This window comes from Bufo bufo, chromosome 7 (genome assembly GCF_905171765.1).
Source record: "Bufo bufo chromosome 7, aBufBuf1.1, whole genome shotgun sequence".
In the NCBI taxonomy this organism is placed as follows: domain Eukaryota; kingdom Metazoa; phylum Chordata; class Amphibia; order Anura; family Bufonidae; genus Bufo; species Bufo bufo.
The window spans coordinates 52,818,289-52,840,382 of NC_053395.1; the positions used below are offsets into that span (position 1 = coordinate 52,818,289).

General features: G+C 48.7%; 1 protein-coding gene across 1 annotated transcript in view; it reads right to left on the bottom strand.

Annotated features, from left to right (window-relative positions):
* Positions 1 to 22,094, bottom strand: part of LOC121007531 (nodal modulator 3-like) — a 102,342-nt gene that overhangs the window by 31,011 nt on the left and 49,237 nt on the right. The window contains 10 exon segments of the mRNA XM_040439519.1: positions 651 to 778; positions 8,606 to 8,719; positions 8,810 to 8,936; positions 10,478 to 10,637; positions 10,746 to 10,828; positions 12,824 to 13,033; positions 13,487 to 13,582; positions 15,554 to 15,617; positions 19,341 to 19,428; positions 19,741 to 19,877. Coding sequence (XP_040295453.1) covers positions 651 to 778; positions 8,606 to 8,719; positions 8,810 to 8,936; positions 10,478 to 10,637; positions 10,746 to 10,828; positions 12,824 to 13,033; positions 13,487 to 13,582; positions 15,554 to 15,617; positions 19,341 to 19,428; positions 19,741 to 19,877 — 1,207 coding nt within the window.

The following is a 22,094-nucleotide window of genomic DNA, read 5'->3' on the forward strand; positions in this document are numbered from 1 at the left end:
CAATACTCCCAGTAAAAAAGCATGCATAGTAGCCAAAGTGTGCTTCTCCGTGAATGTTTAGGGGACAATAACATTGTTGAATAATCATACCTGAAGTTTTCAGGGTTACACAGGGACAACCCAAAAACGGAAGTGAATAGGAATGAATGAAAGTATTGGTGTATAATGTCTTACTACAAAATCAAGAGACCGTATCAATGGGATTGTGCAGTGGCTAAATACTGACGTCCTATCCTCAGGATAGGTCATCAATATCGGATCAGCGGGGGCCTGACACCCGGCACCCCCGCCGATCAGCAAGCGCTTCAAAACTACACTGTCCTCTGGCGTCTCAGTGTCATTACCATACATTCACTTTGAATGGGACGAGCAGTTGTAATTACACAGAGCCGACTCTGCATGCGAGAATAGAAGCGGTGTCATTTTGAAATGGAAACGGGGCTTGCATGATGGCTGCTACTGCTTCAATCAGCAGACCTGCAGGGGTGCCGGGGATCGGACGCCTGCCGATCTGAGATTGGACCTATCCTGAGGATAGGTCATCAAATTTTCACCCACTGCACAACCCCTTTAATATTTGACTAATATAAGTAAATTGACAGGTTAAACATCTGGAGTCAGACAGCTGTGCGAGTAGTAAAGACAGCCACCTGTATGCCGTCCTATAGCCAATGATTTTAATCTTCAAATTCTGCCCTTCTTGTGCCTCTATCATCTGAGAGGAAGGTTCAAAACGAAACTCCTTCATCATGGGTTTAAAATAATACTGACCAGGGCTCTAAAAAGAGAAAAATGCAATTAGTATTCATGTGTACATAATGATTCCTACCTAGGACTGTGACGAGGGGACATCCTCTGCGTCTGGAGGAAAGAAGGTTTCTACAGAAACATAGAAGAGGATTCTTTACGGTAAGAGCAGTGAGACAATGGAACTCTCTGCCTGAGGAGGTGGTGATGGTGAGTACAATAAAGGAATTCAAGAGGGGCCTGGATGTATTCTGGAGTGTAATAATATTACAGGTTGTAGGTATTAGATTTCTGGAGAAGGGTAGTTGATCCAAGGAGTTATTAGGTTTTGGATCAGGAAGTCATTTTTTCCATAAAGGGTTTCTGTCACCTGAAAAATGTGTATCAAGCTGGCTGACACTAGCGATGTGCTAATGTCAGCTGAACATAACTATATTAGTGCCATCTCACTGCCTAAAGCCTTTATTGAGAAAAACAAACTTTTATAATATGCTAATTAGCCTCTAGGGGGGGGGGGGGGGTTGAACCTGCTCCTAGACGCTCCGTTTGCCCACCTCTTTTCACGCCCTTCTTTTCTTGATTGACAGGGCAGCACTGCTCTCCTCCCGCCGGCTGTGTCTGCAGTGTAAATCTCTCGCCGTTCAGTATTTGGCGCAGGCGCAGTGAGGAAGCCAGGAGCCGCCGAGCGTCCTTCCCTCACTGCGCCTGCGCAGAATACTGAATGGCGAGAGATTTACACTGCAGACACGGCCGGCGGGAGGAGAGCAGCGCTGCCCTGTCAATCAAGAAAAGAAGGGCGTGAAAAGAGGTGGGCAAACGGAGCGTCTAGGAGCAGGTTCAACCCGCCCCCACCCCCCCCAGAGGCTAATTAGCATATTATAAAAACGAGATTTTTGTATAACTTACCAGTAAAATCTCTTTCTCGCTCTTCCTTGGGGGACACAGGAAACCTTGGGTATAGCTCATCTCCATAGGAGGCGTGACACTAAGTGAAAGACTGTTAAGCCCCTCCTCCAGCAGCTATACCCTCAGCCTGGAGCGAGAGACTACCAGTTATGTGCCCAAGTAGTTAAAACAAAGGCAAGGATCAATCAAATTAACACCAACAAGTCAAAAAACACCCGTCAGGGCAACCAAAACAATGGGTGGGTGCTGTGTCCCCCAAGGAAGAGCGAGAAAGATTTTACTGGTAAGTTATACAAAAATCTCGTTTTCTCGCCCAATTCCTTGGGGGACACAGGAAACCTTGGGACGTTCAAAAGCAGTCCACAAATAGGGAGGGACCACAACCCAAGATGAATTAAAGCACCATAGGCATTAAGGCACCGCCGCCTGCAAGACCAGGCGGCCCAAAGCAGCATCCGCCGATGCATAAGTGTTCACCTTGTAGAACTTGGTGAAAGTGTGCAAAGAAGACAAGGTGGCCGCCTTACACAATTGTTCAGCCGAAGCTCGATTTCGCTGAGCCCAGGAAGCCCCGACCGCTCTGGTAGAATGAGCGGTAACACCAAAGGGCGGTTCCCTGCCCTTAGCACGGTAAGCCTCAGCAATAGCCATCTTAATGAAGCGGGCAATAACCACTTTAGATGCCGCCAGCCCCCTGCGCGGACCCTCCGGAACCACAAATAGAGAATCCGAGCGCCGAAAGGGTCTAGTTACATCCAAGTAGATCCTCAGAGCCCTAACAACATCCAGACGGTGAAGATCCCGTTCCCGAGGATGAGACGGGGACGGGCACAGAGAAGGAAGGACAATATCTTCATTCAGGTGAAAAGCGGACACCACCTTCGGAAGGAAATCCGGAACCGGGCGGAGAACCACCTTATCTTGGTGAAAAACCAAGAGGGGTTCTACGCAAGAAAGTGCCGCCAATTCAGACACACGCCGAAGAGACGTGATGGCAACGAGGAAAAAAAACTTTGCAAGACAACAAGCGAAGGGAAACCCTGCGCAGAGGCTCGAAAGGAGAATATTGGAGAGCCGTCAGCACAACATTAAGATCCCAAGATGGAACGGAAGCGCGATACGGGGGAGCATAGTGAGCAACCCCCTGAAGAAAAGTCTTAACTGGACCGAGCGGAGCCAGAGGTCGCTGAAAGAGGATCGAAAGCGCTGAGATCTGACCCTTTAGGGTACTGAGACCCAAACCCAAGTCCAGACCAGACTGCAAGAAGGATAAAATCGTGGGGAGAGAAAACCGAAGGGGATGAACATCTAAGGTCTCGCAGAAATTCAAATAGGCCCGCCAGGTTCGGTAATAAATCCTGGACGATGCCGGTTTGCGCGCACGAATCATGGTACGGACCACGTCAGCAGAAAACCCCCGCCGCGTTAGGACCGCGGTTTCAATAGCCACGCCGCTAAACGTAGCGACCCTAAATGCTGGTGGAAGATCGGCCCTTGAGAGAGGAGGTCTTCTCTTAGAGGCAGAGGCAAGGGAGCGTCTGCCAGGAGCAACATAAGGTCGGCGTACCAAGGACGACGAGGACAATCCGGGGCTATTAGGATCGCAGGCGTGCCTTCCGCCGCGATCTTCCGAAGGACTCGTGGAAGAAGAGGCAGGGGCGGAAAAACGTAGAGGAGAGAGAACTCCGTCCAGGGAAGGACGAGCGCGTCCGCGCCGTAAGCGTCCGGATCCTTGGTTCTGGCCATGAAGGTGGGAAGCTTGTGGTTGAATCTGGAGGCCATGAGATCCACGTCCGGACGACCCCAACGGAGGCAAAGAGACTCGAAGACGTCGTGGTGCAGAGACCACTCGCCCGGGTCGATCGTCGTCCGGCTGAGGAAATCCGCCGCCCAATTGTCTACCCCCGGGATGTAAATGGCCGAAATGGCTGGAACATGAACTTCCGCCCAGCGAAGGATTAGAGACACCTCCCTCATCGCCGCCGCGCTGCGAGTGCCCCCCTGATGATTTATGTATGCCACAGCCGTGGCATTGTCCGATTGGACACGAACAGGGTGACCCTGAAGCAGCGAAGTCCAATGCCGGAGTGAGAGGAGAACCGCCCTCAGCTCCAGAACGTTGATCGGCAGTTTGGACTCCGATGGAGACCAAGTGCCTTGTACGGACCGAGGAGGAAACACCCCCCCCCCCAACCCCGCAGACTGGCATCGGTGGTAATCACCAACCAAGTTATCGGCAGGAAGGACTTCCCTTGGAGAGGGGTCCGTAACCACCAGAGGAGAGAGGAGCGAACCTGGGGGGGGGAGGGGAAAGTGCCGATCCAGACTCTCCTGGGACTTGTCCCATGCGGACAGAATGGCAGTCTGAAAGGTGCGGGAGTGATACTGCGCGTAGGGGATTGCTTCGAAACAGGACACCATCTGTCCCAAGACCCGCATGCTGAACCGGAAGGAAGGATGGTGGTGGGTCAGAAGGCTCCGAACCGACCGATGAAGGAGCTGGTGCTTCTCTGACGGAAGCCGAACCTCCGCTGCATCTGTATCCAGCAGCATCCCCAGAAAGATCAGTTGCCTGGATGGAACAAGAGAGGATTTGGGAAGATTGATAATCCAACCGAACCGGCGTAAGGTTTGTAGCGAGAGGTCCACACTGGCGGATGTCAGTGACAGAGAGGGTGCCTTGATAAGGAGATCGTCCAAATATGGAAGAAGAAAAACTCCCCTGGAACGAAGTAAGGCGAGGACAGGGGCAAGGACCTTTGTGAAAACGCGAGGGGCCGTCGCCAGCCCGAAGGGGAGAGCAACGAACTGGTAGTGGTCGGACCCCACTGCAAAGCGCAGAAAGCACTGATGACACCGAGCGATTGGAATATGAAGGTAGGCGTCCTGGATGTCGATAGAGGCCAGGAACTCCCCTTTTTCCAGAGAGGCCACCACCGACCTGAGAGACTCCATCCGGAATCGCTGAAGACGAAGGAAACGGTTTAACCGTTTTAGATCCAGTATGGGACGAACCGAGCCTTCTTTTTTGGGGACCACAAAAAGGTTCGAATAGAACCCCTTGAATCTTTCTTCCATGGGAACCGGAGCGATGACCCCTTTGTCCAGAAGGGTGCGAGTGGCAGTAAAGAAAATCGGCTGCTCCTTGGGGATCCCGGGGAACCCGGGAGCGAAAGAACCGAACTGGGGGGAGGGACGCAAACTCGAGTTTGTACCCGGAAGACACAACTTCGAGAGCCCAGGCATCGGAGACGTGCGCCTGCCAGAAGTCCCTGAACAGGAGGAGACGTCCCCCCACCCGGGTGGGTGGGGGCGCACCTTCAGGTAGTGTTCTGCTTGGTCGCGGGAGGGCGAGCAGGCTGTGACTTGCGCCAGGAGGGCTGGGTCCGAAAAAAAGGTTTCTTACGTCTGTCCTGGACAGAGTTAGGGGATGGACCTGAAGAGGTGTGAGGTGCGGGAGCCCTGCGGGAAGACCTGAAGCGAGAAAAGGTGGGACGGCCTCGAGTGGTGCTCCTAGTCCTAGATTGAGGAAGATGCGTACTCTTCCCCCCCGTGGCTTCGGATAGGATTTCATCCAAGCGGGTCCCGAACAATCGAGAACCAGTAAAGGGAAGGCCAGTAAGAGACCGCTTTGACGTGGAGTCCGCCGTCCAAACCTTTAACCAAAGCTCCCTCCTAGCTGAAACGGCCAGGGCAGACGAACGGGCTATGAGAGCTCCCGCATCCAGGGATGCCTCACAGACGAATTTGCCGGCTTGAACGATAAGTTGGGCTAGAGCACGGAGGTCCTAAATAGGAACGTCGGATTCAAGCTCCTGATCCAGCTGAGAAGCCCACTCTGAAACCGCTTTTCCAGCCCAAGCGGAAGCAAAGACCGGCCGGAGGGCGGAACCGGAGGCTGCAAAGATACCTTTGGTAATGACCTCTATACGGCGATCCTCAGTGGATTGTAAGGAAGAGCCATCAGCAACGGGAATAGCCGTGCTTTTGGCCAAACGGGCCACCGGGGGGTCGACTTTGGGTGGTGACGCCCAGTTTGTAATGCAATCCGCCGGGAATGGATAACAGATATCCAACTTCTTAGGCGGGGTAAAACGGGCATCAGGACGGGCCCAGGCCTTGGAAACCACCGACGAGAAGTCAGCGTGGAGGGGAAAAACCGCAGACGTCTGTTTTTGGCGAAAAAAGGAAAAACATTAGGAGGATCATCGTGAATCTTAAAGGTATCACGAATATTGTTAATAAGATGGCCCACAGCAGAAGCCAGTTTTGAAGGCAAGGCCGAGTCCATATCACAATCTGAATCAACTAGTTCCCCTTCAGAGGGCATATCCTGTATTGAGGAAGGGCCCGACTGAGAGCGCACCCTTGGGGGTGATACTGAAGCATCCGAGGATGATAGGCGCTCTGCCCTGGACCGCTTCTGGGGTTGACGGGCTCTGGAGGTGTCGCCTGGAGAGAGGGACTCAGACGGGTCGGCTAAGATAGCGGACCCGGAGGGCCCAGCAGGGGAAATATCCGGCTGCGATAGGGGCAATACCTCTGCAAGGCGGCCCACAACGTTAGAGAGACTGACCACAGCCTGGGAAAGGGATCTAGCCCAGTCAGGGGGATCCAATAGGCCAGGGGGTGACACAACAGATGGCGGACCCTGTAATGGGGTTTTGCAAGCCGAGCAATGCGGGTCAGGCTGCCCTTGAGGAAGGGGCGCCTTACATGCGGTGCAGGTATGATACCAAGGACGAGCCGGCGCTGAGGGGTCAGACATGTTGGCTGAAGTAAATAAAAATGCGTCCAGGCCAGAGGGCTGCAGAGCTAGAAGGGGTCAACAGTCCTACCAGGTCACAGTGGGAGCGGACTGCAACAGCAGCGGCAACAGCAGCGGCAACAGCAGCGGCAAGGCTGGCACGAAGAAGAGGCGGGGCCAGCGAAGAGCGGGAAGAAAGACGTCCGCCCCCCCGACTGAAGCCTAACATGCACTGGAGAAGCGGAACGAAGCTCCGCCCCCCCGCAAACTTTCGCGTGCGCGATTCAAACAAATATGCCGCCGAAGAGAATATTTGCCCCCCGTCCACCTCCATATAAACCGGAGGCGAACGACACACGGGTAGCCGGCAAGAGAAGTCAGCCGGCAGCTGAACATAGCGGCAGCACTGGCCGAGATAACAAAAGGCGGCCCCACATGGCCGCCGCACCTGAGGTAAATCTTGCGCAATAAACCCTCCCCCACGAGCACCGCTCCGCTCTGCTCCACACACAAAGGGGGGAAGCCGACAGGAAGCCTTGTAAAGGTGACAAGGCTAGGCAGAGCGGACAGCAGAAATTAGAGCCCTAACAAGGGGGGGTAGGAACGGCTGCATAGCCACCTCACCAGTCGACGTTTTCACCCTCAGTCCATCCAGCAGGGACACCCCTTCAGCCACTGGTACCGAAGTGGCAGGAAGCTGGAGAGGGGCTTGCAGGCGGGCGACCCTTGTGCTGGCGGGATGCAGGGGAGCTGGGCTGCCCTGGTCCTCCTTTTCTTCTGTGGGGGAGGCAGCAGTGCGGATAGCCGGCACTGGCGCAGCTCAACCCCGGGAAAACAGAGAGGTCTTTGCGACTCTGTTGTCCCTGTTGAAAAAAGGAAAAAAATTGAAAATAATAAAAAGAGAAAAAATAAAATCTTTAGCAAAGACAGCTCTGCAGTGCAGGGAGTGTCTTGCCTCCTTGACACTAAGCAAAAAACTGGTAGTCTCTCGCTCCAGGCTGAGGGTATAGCTGCTGGAGGAGGGGCTTAACAGTCTTTCACTTAGTGTCACGCCTCCTATGGAGATGAGCTATACCCAAGGTTTCCTGTGTCCCCCAAGGAATTGGGCGAGAAAGTATGTTTTTCTCAATAAAGGCTTTAGGCAGTGAGATGGCACTAATATAGTTATGTTCAGCTGATATTAGCACATCGCTATTGTCAGCCAGCTTAGTACCCATTTTTCAAATAACAGAAACCCTTTAAGACTTCAACCTCATTGGGTTTATTTTTCGTTTCTCTGGATTGACTTTGCAGGATAGCAGACTAAACTATCTTACTATGTCTTGCTATTACATCCACAATGGCCACTCACTGTGATGGCTAACCTCCGGCCCTCCAGCTGTGGTAAAACTACAACTCCCAAGATGTACACTTGCTTAGCTGTTCTCAGAACTCCACAGAAATGAATGGAGCATGCTGGGAGTCGTAGTTTCACCACAGCTGGCGTGCCGGAGGTTAGCCATCACTGAGGAGAACAAGGCATTTCATTTATTAACACTGTGTTGGCACCTTTTCCCAGTGCGATATGCAAGTGAGCAGCCTGATGGTAAACTGGGATACACCGTTTCTGCGGCTTCCATACAAGCGAGCAGAGGTTACAGTAACGGCAGTGCACAGTGGGCTACCTATGCTGTTTCTGTATCTCACAAGTTACGGAAACGCTTCGCCGTACTATGCCGTTTCTGTTAAAGGGTTTTTCCAGAACTTTTTACTCATGACCCATCTCCTGGATAGGTCATCAGTATCTGGGTCCGACACCTAGGCTAAGCAGGGAGAAGGCCGCAGCGCTACTGCAAGTACCAGTGCCTTGTCAAACAGCTGATCAACAGGGGTCCCGGTTTTTGGACCTCAGACGATGAGATGCTGGAAAGATTCCGGAAAAGCCCTTTAAACTCCCATTCTCTTTATGGGATCTATGCAGACAACGTATAACGAGAGGTCGGCTGTTTCCAATCACCTCTGGCCGCTGTATCCAGTCAGGAGGAGTTTGGTGGAGACCCAGGGGTATGAATAGGTGCATCTGGCATTCATGTCTATGTGCAGACTAGGAAGAAATTCTGATACAGACGCAAGTAGAACAAATGTCCCATCACGTGTGAGATTCATTTTTCTGCATTTAGATTTCAAAAAGTAACTGGAAGGCGGTAAATGAAAGGCTGGCATTACCAGGTTGGAGAAGGTTAACATCCCGTTGTCTTGGGTGAGGAGATTGGAGCGGAACATTCCACCACTGAGCGATAAGAGAACTCCAGCCAGGGGCTGCTCATCTTCTGACCGGATCTGTGCAGAACCAAGAACCAAGTTAGTCCGAAATAAATGTTTATGTAGAATTTTGCCAAAAACTTTTGCGAAAATGGCTTCTACCAATACCTCAAATGTAACACCTGCAAGGGCAAAAGCATTGAAGTCTCCCACGGTCCCATCTACAGCCGTCAGGACGAAGCCTTCTTTCTGAGCAGAAATGGTGTACTGCAGGTCACTGTGTAAGGGTCCCACACTGGGCAAAAAACAGGCAACTTGCAAGATTACAAACACTTAATGTTCATTTTAAATCTTATAAAAACACCTTTGAAATTATCATTTTCCTGCTGCATAAAAGGGCTATTCCTATCCGTAAGGCCATGATTGATGTACAAATGAAAAATCAGACCCCATATAGTACGGGACAGACCCAGCCCTGGACCTCACATGGATCCAGAGATCTCCTCATTCATTTCTCCAATTGTTCTGCTACATTCATTATAAGCTGATAGCTCAGGGGGCGCGCCCTTTCTGCTGCAGCTCTCTCTCTGTAAGGGCTCATTCAGACGGCTGTATGCTGTCCGCAAAAATGCGGATCTGTTTTTTTGCGGATTAGATACTGACCCATTCACTTCTATGGGGGCCTTTTCCATTCCACGGCTCCGCAAAACAAATGAAACATGTCCTATACTTGTCAGTGAAAATCAGGACATGGCCCCATTGAAGTCTATGGATCCACAAAAATACTGAATGCAGAACTGTCCGCAAAAAAAAACGGATCTGCATTTTTGTGGACAGCATACGGCCCTCTGAATGAGCTTTAACTGTTACAGCTTCTAACAGAGATAGATATGGCTGGTGGCAGTTAAAGGTTTAAAGGGGTTACCAGATATCTAAAATATCCTGCTCCCCGGCAACCGCATCGCTCCGGATCTCTTCACGGCATCCGCTGCATCGCCAAGCCCCTTTGGGGGGGGGGGGGATATTTTGATATCGGATAACCCCTTTAAACTCGGTAGGTGGATAAGAAATTGGGAAACCAACCACCAGCAGGTGGCACTAGACAAATACATTTTATTGAATAGTTCAGTGTCTATACTAAAAATACTTTAATTACAAAAGTATTCAGAACCAGGTGCTGGTTTGAAAAATGTAGAATTCATGGCACAGCCCCCTAAAGTGACGGCATATCACTAGGAAATGCAATATAATGAAAGTCCCAGCAAGGAGGCCCCTTCACCGTTATTCTCTGCAGAGAAGCGGTCCACCCATTATGCAGGGCACAGCACTTCATCTGCTCCGAGGACCTATTTGTAGTCAGGATCAATGAGGGTGACGGCGATAGAGGTCAGAACCCCACAGATGCATATCCTAGCCATGTGACACTTTATAAGAAGGAAAAGCCCATAGATAAAGAATTAGTGAGCATGCACCCTCATAGGTCACTTGGTTTACATAACTTGAACATACTTTTGCTTACGCCCTTATGATATCAGATGACCCTCTACTTTGGTGAAGTTGAGCCTACCTATGACAGACTGATTATCACGGCTATTTTGACTGACAATTATATCCTGTATAGCAGGCATGCTCAACCTGCGGCCCTCCAGCTGTTGCAAAACTACAACTCCCAGCATGCCCGAACAGCCTACAGCAGGGCATTGTGGGAGTTGTAGTTTTACAAACGCTGGAGAGCCGCAGGTTGAGCATGCCTGCTGTATAGTATCCATAATCGCTTTATAGCAAATTTTATGTTCGGGTGTGTAATCGGTAAACCCAAAAAATAATTGCGCCGACCTGTATGAACCTTTATCATCAGTAAAAACGGTAATGAGAGGGGAAGCGGCTCCTTTCTCACTGATTACAATCTCAACTCCCTCTAATTCCGGGTGTATCTGTCCCTCCAGAAACAAGCCAGCTTTGCCATGAATTTCAATCAGCTTTCCTGGGCAGCTTTCTGCAATAGAGAAATCAAACACAGGATGGGAAATCGGCAGCATAAAGCGTACAAGGTGTGGAAATCAGCAGTGTGACATAACCGGACACATCTTCCCCGTTTCATTACCTCCACTGACGACAGTCTCCACAGAGGGGGGATAGAAGAGAAGTTCTTTAGATGAAGGGGTCACTGTGATCTTCTCGCCCGATCTAAATTATATAAAAATATACATATACTGTCAATTAAGGGGTTTTGCTTATATCAGAGTATCTTCTCTCCCTTAAAGCCTGGACAGGCTACTTCTTGAGCTTTCCTTTGAGAGAAAAACTGGGCAATTGCTAGTGACAGAGTCCATCCCCTGAGCAAATGTAGAGATGACTTCAGCTCTCAGCAGGATCACCTTGCCAATAAAAATGTCTGATGACATCAGTATCTGATCAGTGGGGGTCCGACACATAAGACCCCCACTGATCAGCAATTTAAGAAGGCATCACGCACGTGACCACTGTGGCTAATCACTGGCCACAGCAGTGACCTGCTTCCCTTGCATCGCATCACTATTTATCGTGACACAAGGTAAGCAGGTCACCTCTGCAGCCAGCAATTGGCTGCAGCAATCACAGGCTCCTTATCTACAGGATGTTCATATCAGTACACCATGGAGATGAAGAGCCGGCCATGGAGCAATAGAGACCGGTATGATCACCAGCGTGGGTCGGCCACCCTGTGAGGTCTGATATAATGTTTGATAACCTCTTTAATGCCTGCCACCGCAATAACTTTTTCCTTCCACCATTCAGTTTTCATATATTTTATGAGCATTTCCAATGTCATTTGGAAATGTATGGAGCATACATGACTGTATACTGCCCCCTAGCTGTCCTAACAAACCCCCCAAGCTACCCTGATGTCAGTGAATTAAACCATCACCGGTCATTCTTCCTATGGCTGCTCCTGGGTACCTTCATATTTTGCGCTGAACGACAAATGGATGCATCCAACACATGCATATATTCAGGCAGCAGAACCCCCTGTATCTGCGCATGTGCCAGACATGTCCATTTGCCGTTCAGCACCCTCGCAGAATAGAGGATACCTAGAAGTAACCAGAGGAAGCGTTCGCCGCCGTACAGAATATCACACAGGATATCAGGTTAGTAGGTTTTCTTGTAAACCGACAAAACCTCTCTGTCTAAACTTGACAGCACAACAGTCCACCTGGAAAAACATCCAATATCATAACAAAAAAGCAAGTGGAGATCATATAACCAAGATCATATCAATTTATTATATAAAATATGTAGAAAAAAAGGGCAAGATGGAAAACGGTATACAGAGAAGAGAAGGGCAAAATATACACAGCTGAACTCTCATGTATCTCCACAAGGCAATTCAGCACTTAGTGGGTACCAGGTCAGATACTGTGACTCACGGGCACCCAAAAACTATCACTGATGATTACTACCACCCCAGTAGGGGACTAGTTAACGTGATACACAATGGAATGTCCCTGGATGTCCGTGAGATACACAGCAGCGTCCTAAACGGCCATAGACAACATATAACTGGCAATATATCCACAGCCTAGTCTATGACCTGGTACCCACTAAGTGCTGAATTGCCTTGTGGAGATACATGAGAGTTCAGCTGTGTATATTTTGCCCTTCTCTTCTCTGTATACTGTTTTCCATCTTGCCCTTTTTTTCTACATATTTTATATAATAAATTGATATTATCTTGGTTATATGATCCCCACTTGCTTTTTTTTGTTATAGTATGTTTTCTTCACTGATACCAGGGCAGTCAGGGGCTGGACAAGTGGAGGACAATACAGTCATGTATCGTGTGGAGCATAGACAGCTGTATATGCTGTGACAAATTACCCCTTTAACAAGGAGAATGGTATTTTCAACAAGAATACCAGACGAACAGTATTATCAAGGAAAAAAATATATATATATTATAAAAAATTCTTGAGGGGGAATTAAAAAAAAAATAATTAACCTTTTACTAAAACAGACATGCCAGCTTTCATGACATAGGACATTTCTGGCTTAGCACATTTTATTTTTATCCTTAAGAACTTTTTTGGGTCAACCGAACAGATCATGCAGAATAGTAGTCAGGGAAAAAACAGTAGCCAGTTGTCAGCAATCTCACGTGTGACCACTTTAGGATTCAGCTGGAAATGACCATGTCGTTACCTTGCCCAGTAGGAGAACTCATATGTAAAGGGCCCCCGGAGCTCCTCTACAACCTCCTGGATTGGCGGTTGTACGTCCGCCGCCTCTGCCCCGGATTTCTCTCTCTCCAACCTACGAGCCTGAATCTCAGCCAGCTGCTGCTCTCTGCGTGTCTCCTCAATGGATTTCAGAGGTCCCAAGACCAGGGCTGGTTCAGTGTCTATGGAAGATCTGATTGAAGGAAAGACGTAGATACATTAAATGATCTGGTTTGCTCACAAACTGGTGTTTTGATCTTTGAAGACAACAGTTACTGCAGAGGGCACATCTGGCACCTACAAACATGCTGGTCCTCCACCCCTGGCACTCCTCTTTAGTCTCCTGCTACAGAGTGGACAGACGCTGGTGAGTGCCTGAACCCACCACAGGAAAGATAGCAATGGCATCTAAGATTAGGCAGCAGCAAAGTCCAAGGTAGCATTTGACACACATTCTCTCATATTGTGGCATGAACCTACCAAAGGCGTTTAGGCATTACTGCAGTCTCAGTGATAAACCAGTATCAGGGCTGAGAACTACTCAGTCATATAATAAGCTGAATGAATAGTTACACAGTTGCTGCAATTTGTCCACCATTGCTCAGCATAGCATAGAAATCCAAACTGCAATTGTTCTTGCTCTTACTTAATGGTGACGGTCACATCCATTAGTTTATCGGCTGTTATGGCTCCGAGGACATGATGTCGGACTGCAGTAAGGGTAAGGATACTAGGCGAGGACCTGTCAAATATGAACAAAGCGACATTAGGGTTAAAGAAAACTCATCACATCTACACTGAAGGCTCCATCACAGATGTCATCAAAAACAGTGGAGAGAAAAGTCCTACATGCAGGACTTTCCTCTGCTTAAAAAAAAAAAGCATTCTTCCGAAAGGATCCTTGTATAGTCAATGGGATCAGTTTGCTACGGCACTTCAGTTATTTCCATTGTTCTGCTCCTATAATGGAGCAGAACAACCGATATTAAGAACGCTAATGTTAAAAAGGCATAAATCTTTTATTTAAAAAAGGCTTAAAAACACAATAAAAATCTCTAAATGCAACTAATTAAAAAAAAAAAAATACCAGAGTATTTGCAGGGTGTTTAGCATGAGCATCTTTTGAAAATACCCAAAAGAGATGGCGCCAGGCAGCCCCACAGGAAGCTTCTGCCATGCTCACTGGTGTAACATTGAAGTTCAGCGCAAGACCGCTATACAGGGCCTTATGCAGACTGATTGGCAGACTTAGGGCTCATACACACGACCGTATCCCTCCATTAGCAAAAATCTTGTCAATACCCTGGGGAACAGTCTGCTGAACAGAGCAGCCGCCTTCTCCGCCTGACACCCTGATTTTCACGCAACCCCATTCACTTCTATGGGGCCTGCGTTGCGTGAAAAACGCAGAATATAGAGCTTGCTGCGATTTTCACGCAACGCACAAGTGATGCGTGAAAATCACCGCTTATGTGAACAGCCCCATAGAAATGAATGGGTCGGGATTCAGTGCGGGTGCAATGCGTTCAACTCACACATCGCATCCGCGCGGAATACTCGCCCGTGTGAAAGGGGCCTTAGAAGAGCAGCCGAGCATGTTTGTATGCTGGGTGTTGTAGTTTCACAGCAGCTGGAGTGCTGGAGGTCTCTGATGCCTGCTCTATAACCTCACCAATCGCCCACCAGTCATCTGATGCACATAAGTGTTGTGTGCATTCTAGCGTGACGTATGTCTATGTATGTTCAGGTTTATGTGTGTATATATACAGAGTATGGGTACCTGTGTTCATAAAGGTTTATATGATATACACTGCCAGAAAGCTGACTGGCAGGGGTTGATGCTTATATTAAAAAGGTGGACAACCCCTTTAAAAGGGGTATTCCCATCTCAGACAATGTTGGGGCATATCGCTGGGTCCCACCTATCTCAAACACAGCCAGCAAAGTGGTGGTCCGGCCACCACCAATCTTTCCTATAGGCCCGCCTAAAATTGTCGACCGGCACGCTATGCAATTTTTTGAATCCCCATAGCTTGTGCAGCCACCACTTGCATTCACCTCTATGGGGCCCGACGGAAATAGCCGTGCCAGTGCTTGGCTATTTTCAGCAGCCCCATTGAATTGAATGGAGGTAGGTAGGGGGCCAGGGGAGAGCAGAACAAACCATACCTTGTGCAGAGCTTTTATTATCAGGAGGGAACATGAACTTTATTTTGCCAGGTTCTGCTCCTGCAAGTGTCCAGGAGGTGGAGCTTCACTGTGAAGTGCTCCCTGCTGTGAGCGGCTCCACAGAAGAGTGCACTGGCAGTATAAAATTTCACATTAACACTACTCTTGATTAAGCTGCACTAAACATATGTTTCTACTGCTCTCGCCAGCCTTTAACTAGCTCTGCCAGCAGTTTTGCAAGGCCAATACTGCTGACAGAATCCCTTTAAATGTACACATCAAATGTGGGCGACACCATCACTTGAATTTGCAATTTTTTTTTTACAGACTAGTCTAACCCAGGGATGCCCAACCTGCCGCCCTCCAGCAAAACTACAACTCACCGTATGCCTGGGAATTATTAGGGCATGCTGGGAATTGTAGTTTTGCAACAGCTGCATTGCATTGTAATTACTTCTGGCAATAATTGCTGACCTTACACAAAACGTAAACACATTTAAAAAAATAAAAATGTAAAAGAAAAAAAATATAAAAATCAGCTTACGTATCATAGGTGTAATAAGCGTGTTCAAACCGATGGCAGGACCGCGGGGTGACCTTGTAAACACCTGGAAAGAAAATTAATTAAAATAGGAAATGAGCGGCTGCATTCAGGAGAGAGTCAGCAAAAAATAAAAAAATCATTTTACTGAAATCCCAGTATGCTTTTAATTAAAAATACTGCTTATACTGACAGATTACTGCCCCTTGCAATCACAAGGAGATGGAAATGCTCCATAAAACTGCCCTTTTTGTTTTCACAATACTGTTTATGTATAATATTATACTCGCCTGTTTCTCTCGCGCCGTATCTCCGGTCATCCTCCCATTCTTTGTACACAAGACTGCAGTGGTGACACTGAGGTATACGGCATGTGATCAGTGCAAAAGCCTTGTGCCATAAACTGCTGAGGCCAGCAATAGGCTGCAGCGGTTACATGCCATATACCTTAAGGTCACCTCTGCAGCTGGAGGTGCAAGAACGGTGTGAGAGAAACAGGCGAGTATGGAATTATTTTTTATTTTATCCAATTTATTAGCATGGGGCAAAGTTTTAAACTCAGGCATTCATTTTAAGGATGCAGTTCAGTTCAACCCTCTTCTGGCAGTCTTAACTTTTTAATTATAATTTGGTTAGTAAAGACACTGATCACTAAAGCTGCTGATCACCATAATGTTAAATAAGACATCTCGCCAAGACTACCCCCTGTCCATACGGACATCTCGCCAAGACTACCCCCTGTCCATACGGACATCTCGCCAAGACTACCCCCTGTCCATACGGACATCTCGCCAAGACTACCCCCTGTCCATACAGACATCTCGCCAAGACTACCCCCTGTCCATACAGACATCTCGCCAAGACTACCCCCTGTCCATACAGACATCTCGCCAAGACTACCCCCTGTCCATACAGACATCTCGCCAAGACTACCCCCTGTCCATACAGACATCTCGCCAAGACTACCCCCTGTCCACACAGACATCTCGCCAAGACTACCCCCTGTCCACACAGACATCTCGCCAAGCCTACCCCCTGTCCACACAGACATCTCGCCAAGCCTACCCCCTGTCCACACGGACATCTCGCCAAGCCTACCCCCTGTCCACACGGACATCTCGCCAAGACTACCCCCTGTCCACACGGACATCTCGCCAAGACTACCCCCTGTCCACACGGACATCTCGCCAAGACTACCCCCTGTCCACACGGACATCTCGCCAAGACTACCCCCTGTCCACACGGACATCTCGCCAAGACTACCCCCTGTCCACACGGACATCTCGCCAAGACTACCCCCTGTCCACACGGACATCTCGCCAAGACTACCCCCTGTCCACACGGACATCTCGCCAAGACTACCCCCTGTCCACACGGACATCTCGCCAAGACTACCCCCTGTCCACACGGACATCTCGCCAAGACTACCCCCTGTCCACACGGACATCTCGCCAAGACTACCCCCTGTCCACACGGACATCTCGCCAAGACTACCCCCTGTCCACACGGACATCTCGCCAAGACTACCCCCTGTCCACACGGACATCTCGCCAAGACTACCCCCTGTCCACACGGACATCTCGCCAAGACTACCCCCTGTCCACACGGACATCTCGCCAAGACTACCCCCTGTCCACACGGACATCTCGCCAAGACTACCCCCTGTCCATACGGACATCTCGCCAAGACTACCCCCTGTCCATACGGACATCTCGCCAAGACTACCCCCTGTCCATACGGACATCTCGCCAAGACTACCCCCTGTCCATACGGACATCTCGCCAAGACTACCCCCTGTCCATACGGACATCTCGCCAAGACTACCCCCTGTCCATACGGACATCTCGCCAAGACTACCCCCTGTCCATACGGACATCTCGCCAAGACTACCCCCTGTCCATACGGACATCTCGCCAAGACTACCCCCTGTCCATACGGACATCTCTCCAAGACTACCCCCTGTCCATACGGACATCTCGCCAAGACTACCCCCTGTCCATACGGACATCTCGCCAAGACTACCCCCTGTCCATACGGACATCTCGCCAAGACTACCCCCTGTCCATACGGACATCTCGCCAAGACTACCCCCTGTCCATACGGACATCTCGCCAAGACTACCCCCTGTCCATACGGACATCTCGCCAAGACTACCCCCTGTCCATACGGACATCTCGCCAAGACTACCCCCTGTCCATACGGACATCTCGCCAAGACTACCCCCTGTCCATACGGACATCTCGCCAAGACTACCCCCTGTCCATACGGACATCTCGCCAAGACTACCCCCTGTCCATACAGACATCTCGCCAAGACTACCCCCTGTCCATACGGACATCTCTCCAAGACTACCCCCTGTCCATACGGACATCTCACCAAGACTACCCCCTGTCCATACGGACATCTCTCCAAGACTACCCCCTGTCCATACGGACATCTCACCAAGACTACCCCCTGTCCATTAGGGCATACTGAAGTAGTAGGGGGAGCCTGAATGACATCATGGGCAGTTCCTGACCCACACTGCCCAAGCAGAACAGGGCAGGTGGGTTTGGAGAAATGAAGTGGAGAATCCAGAGGAGCACAGAGAACATCAGCCATAACTATTTTTTCGTTCACATAGATGTATAAGGGCTTGTTTTTGCAGGACAAGTTGTACTTTCATGGCACCTTTTAATATTGCATACAATGAAGTGGGAAGCTAGAAAAAAAAAAAAAAAATCCAAATGGGGTGGAATTGGAAGAAAAATAAAAATAAAAATCCAAACACCGCCATAGTTTTATGGTTTTCATTTTTATGGTGTTCCCCATGTGGTAAAACAGACCTGTTCCCTTCATTCTACAGGTCAGTACAATTACAGCAATGCTACATTTATATAGTTTTTCTTCTGTTTTAATACAATAGGTTTGAAAAACCTTTTTTTTTTTTTTTACATCAGCATATTCTGACCACCCAAAACTTCGTCTACCAAGTTGTATGACGGCTTCATTTTTTTTTTAGGGCAATCTGTAGTTTTGATGGATATTTTGGAGTGTGTATGACATTTTGATCACTTATTATTCAATTTATTCAAGGTGAAGTGACAAAGGTGATTTCGATTTTTTTTTTCAGTTACGGTTTTCACTATATGTGATAAATACATTTTGATTATAATAGTATGTTTTGGGATGCAGCGATGCATATCATGTTTGTTTATTTTTATAATAGGGGTGATGTGAATTATTTTTATTTTTTTTATTTTTTTTAACGTGCCCTTTTGGAGACTCTTCAGAATCAGAAAATTGCTTCTCCTATACTCTGCAATGAATTATCATTGCAGTGTATGGGAGATTTGCTATGTTGCTAAGGAGCCCTCCCACCTGAAGGTCTCCTTAAGAACTAGAGTTGTCATAGTCTCCAATTATTAGAGACAGAGGCTATTACAGAGAAGGAACAGCTTCCCTAATCTCTGCGTGGGGAAGCCATTCAGGCCCCAGGAGCACAGTGCTTTCAGGAAAAGCCACATCAGAGGCCTTGGTCACAACTGACCACGGCATCTGAAAAATTTAATGTCTGCGATCGACATAATCGACGATCACAAATATTGCTTCCGGGAGTCTACTGTTTAAAACAGTTGAAACCTGGAGGCTATGGCACCCGCTCCACACCCGAGTGGATGCTATCTTTAAAGACTCTGCCGCTGACGTATATAGTGGTACAGCGGTGGCGAAGTGGTTAATCTTTTAATGGCAACCAAGCTGAATCTGAAAGCAAAATCTATAAAAAAATAATAATAATTAAAAAATGTACCTGGTTTTGATAGGCAGAATCTATTGACTCCTTTTGTTAGATTATACACACCAACATGCTCTGGGGCATTTCCATCTTGGAAAAATTCCTGGCGAAAGAAATTTACAGGAATTATAAAATAGAACATGAAGGAGATCAACAAAAGAAAAAAATATTTCAATCGATCCTCTTACTTCTTAAACACAATAGCACCGATTCCACTGGGGGAGACTAAAATACCACCCGTATAGTCCGCCAGTATTCAATTTCTACGTTTAGTTGCTAAGACATCAGACTGGCAACTCCAGGCCCATTTAAAGTAATGATTTTGCATCAAGGAGAGTAGGAGATTCAGCAAAAGGAGCCATGAAGAGCAGGCAGTGAGATCTAGAATGCATCTTCATGCAAGGTCTTCACTCACCAGAGTTATGCCATGTGAGAGGGAACATCGGAGCATGTAACCAGTCTGCCTGAACTCAATGCCAACAACGTCATCCTCTGTAACCTCAAACTCCAGAGACTTATTCTTCCAGCACCAGTCTTCCTGAATGATGCTCGCTTGGGGGGAGAAAAAAAAGACAACCATGTATTTTAGGGATATCAAGTAAGGATTACAAAGCTCATGAATTTAAAATATGCTACACCCTATATTAGGACAGAATGGCTGTGTACTGTATGTCAATGTGTGGAGTAAAAAGGGGTTATCCAACCCCTATAATGCCTGGGCCCCTCATACAGGTTACACTTACCCCGCTCCCCAGCAACCGCAACTCCCGATGCCCGCACGGCTTCCTCTGCATCTCCCTGTTGGGGCAGCCAATAGCAGGCCGCGACGGGAATGAGCCTCTCTAGCGTCACCCGCTATGCTAGGGAGGCTCGTCCCAGTCATGGCCTGTTATGCCGGGAAGCAGTCAAGTATAACCTGCATGAGGGGTCCGGGCCTTTGGGGTTTAGTAACCCTTTTTAGCGGTTCTCCAGAACGTACTTTCGGATGACCTATCCTTAAGATAGAGCATCGGTATTATATCTATGCGGGTCTGACCCCCTGCTGACGTACTGTTTTCACAAACGCCAGCACCAGAAACAGGTAAGTCCTCTGTGTAGAAGGCAGGGTTGACTTCTGCAGATACACGTGAATGGGAGCAGCACTGCAGTAACAACCTCCAGCCAATACACAGGGGACAAAGCCACAACTGATTGGTAGGGGTGCAAAGAGTTAGAACCTCGCGCCAACCTGATACTGATGACTTAGATCTACTGTCTCATTCAAACACCATTAAATTTACTCTTTAAAGGCTGGATTCACACGTCCGTGGGACACGATCCGTAGGATACCGGCCTAGATTTCTTCTGAGTGCAGGAGCGCACGGTGTCATTGGTTGCTATGACGCTGCGAGCTTCCTGCTGCCGCCGCAGTACAGTAATGCACTGGTATAGATCATATACCGGCAGCAGCAGAAAGCGCACGGCGTCATAGCAACCAATGACACCGTGCGCTCCTGCACTCAGAAGAAATCCAGGCCGGTATCACACGGTATACGACAGACGACTAAAGATCAAAGGGCCTTGACTACATTTGCGAATACAGAACAGCCCATGATACCAGAATTTTGATTAGATTTTGATACCATGAAAAAGTATTGCGATACTGGCTACCATGCGGAAAAAAAAAAAAAGACCAAAAAAGCAGCGTGCATTCCGCATTTTATGGAATGTCCGGCCCATAATAGAACAGTCCTATCCTATTTTTTGGGAGGGACAAGCAACTAAAAAAAATGGCGAATGGCGTGTTTTTTTATTTTTTTTCTGTTACAGCGTTCACCGCATAGGAGATATTTTTGAATATTTTAATAGTTTGGACTTTTTCAGACGTGGCGATATGCAATATGTTTATTTTTCTAATTGTTTACCGTATTTTTCGCCCCATAAGACGCACTTTTCCCCCCCAAAAGTAGGGGGAAAATGCCCCTGCGTCTTATGGGGCGAATGCTTCCATTTTACATCGCAGTCTGCGACGCTGCAGCATCGCGGACTGTGATGTATGAGCCGGGAGAGAGGAGGGGCTGGAGTCCGGAACTAGGTGCAGTCACTGTACTCTTACACCGGCCCCGCCGCTCACCGCAGTATTTATAAACATGAATCCTCATCCTGTAACTAACGCTGCGCTCTCCCGTGTTCCCATGTCCCCTGTATCCCCACAGCACTTACGAACAAGCTCCCATAGCAGGCAGAGCGGACGGCAGCAGTAACGTCACTCACTGACGTTAAGCGTCTGCTCCGCCCACTTTATGAATGAAGCAGGCGGAGCAGGCAGTCAGTGAGTGACGTAACGCTGCCAGACGCTCTGCCTGCTATGGGAGCTTGTTCGTAAGTGCTGTGGGGATACAGGGGACATGGGAACATGGGAGAGCGCAGCGTTAGTTACAGGATGAGGATTCATGTTTATAAATACTGCGGTGAGCGGAGGGACGGTGTATTTTGGGGTACACTGTTAGGAGGGGGATCTGAGGATGACATATAGCAGTTCCATCCACAGATCCCCCACCGCATTTAATGCCATCCACAGATCCCCCCACTCCATAACAATGCCATCCACAGATCCCCCACCCCATTCAATGCCATCCACAGATCCCCCACCCCATTCAATGCCATCCACAGATCCCCCACCCCATAACAATGCCATCCACAGATCCCCCACCCCATAACAATGCCATCCACAGATCCCCCACCCCATAACAATGCCATCCACAGATCCCCCGCCCCATAACAATGCCA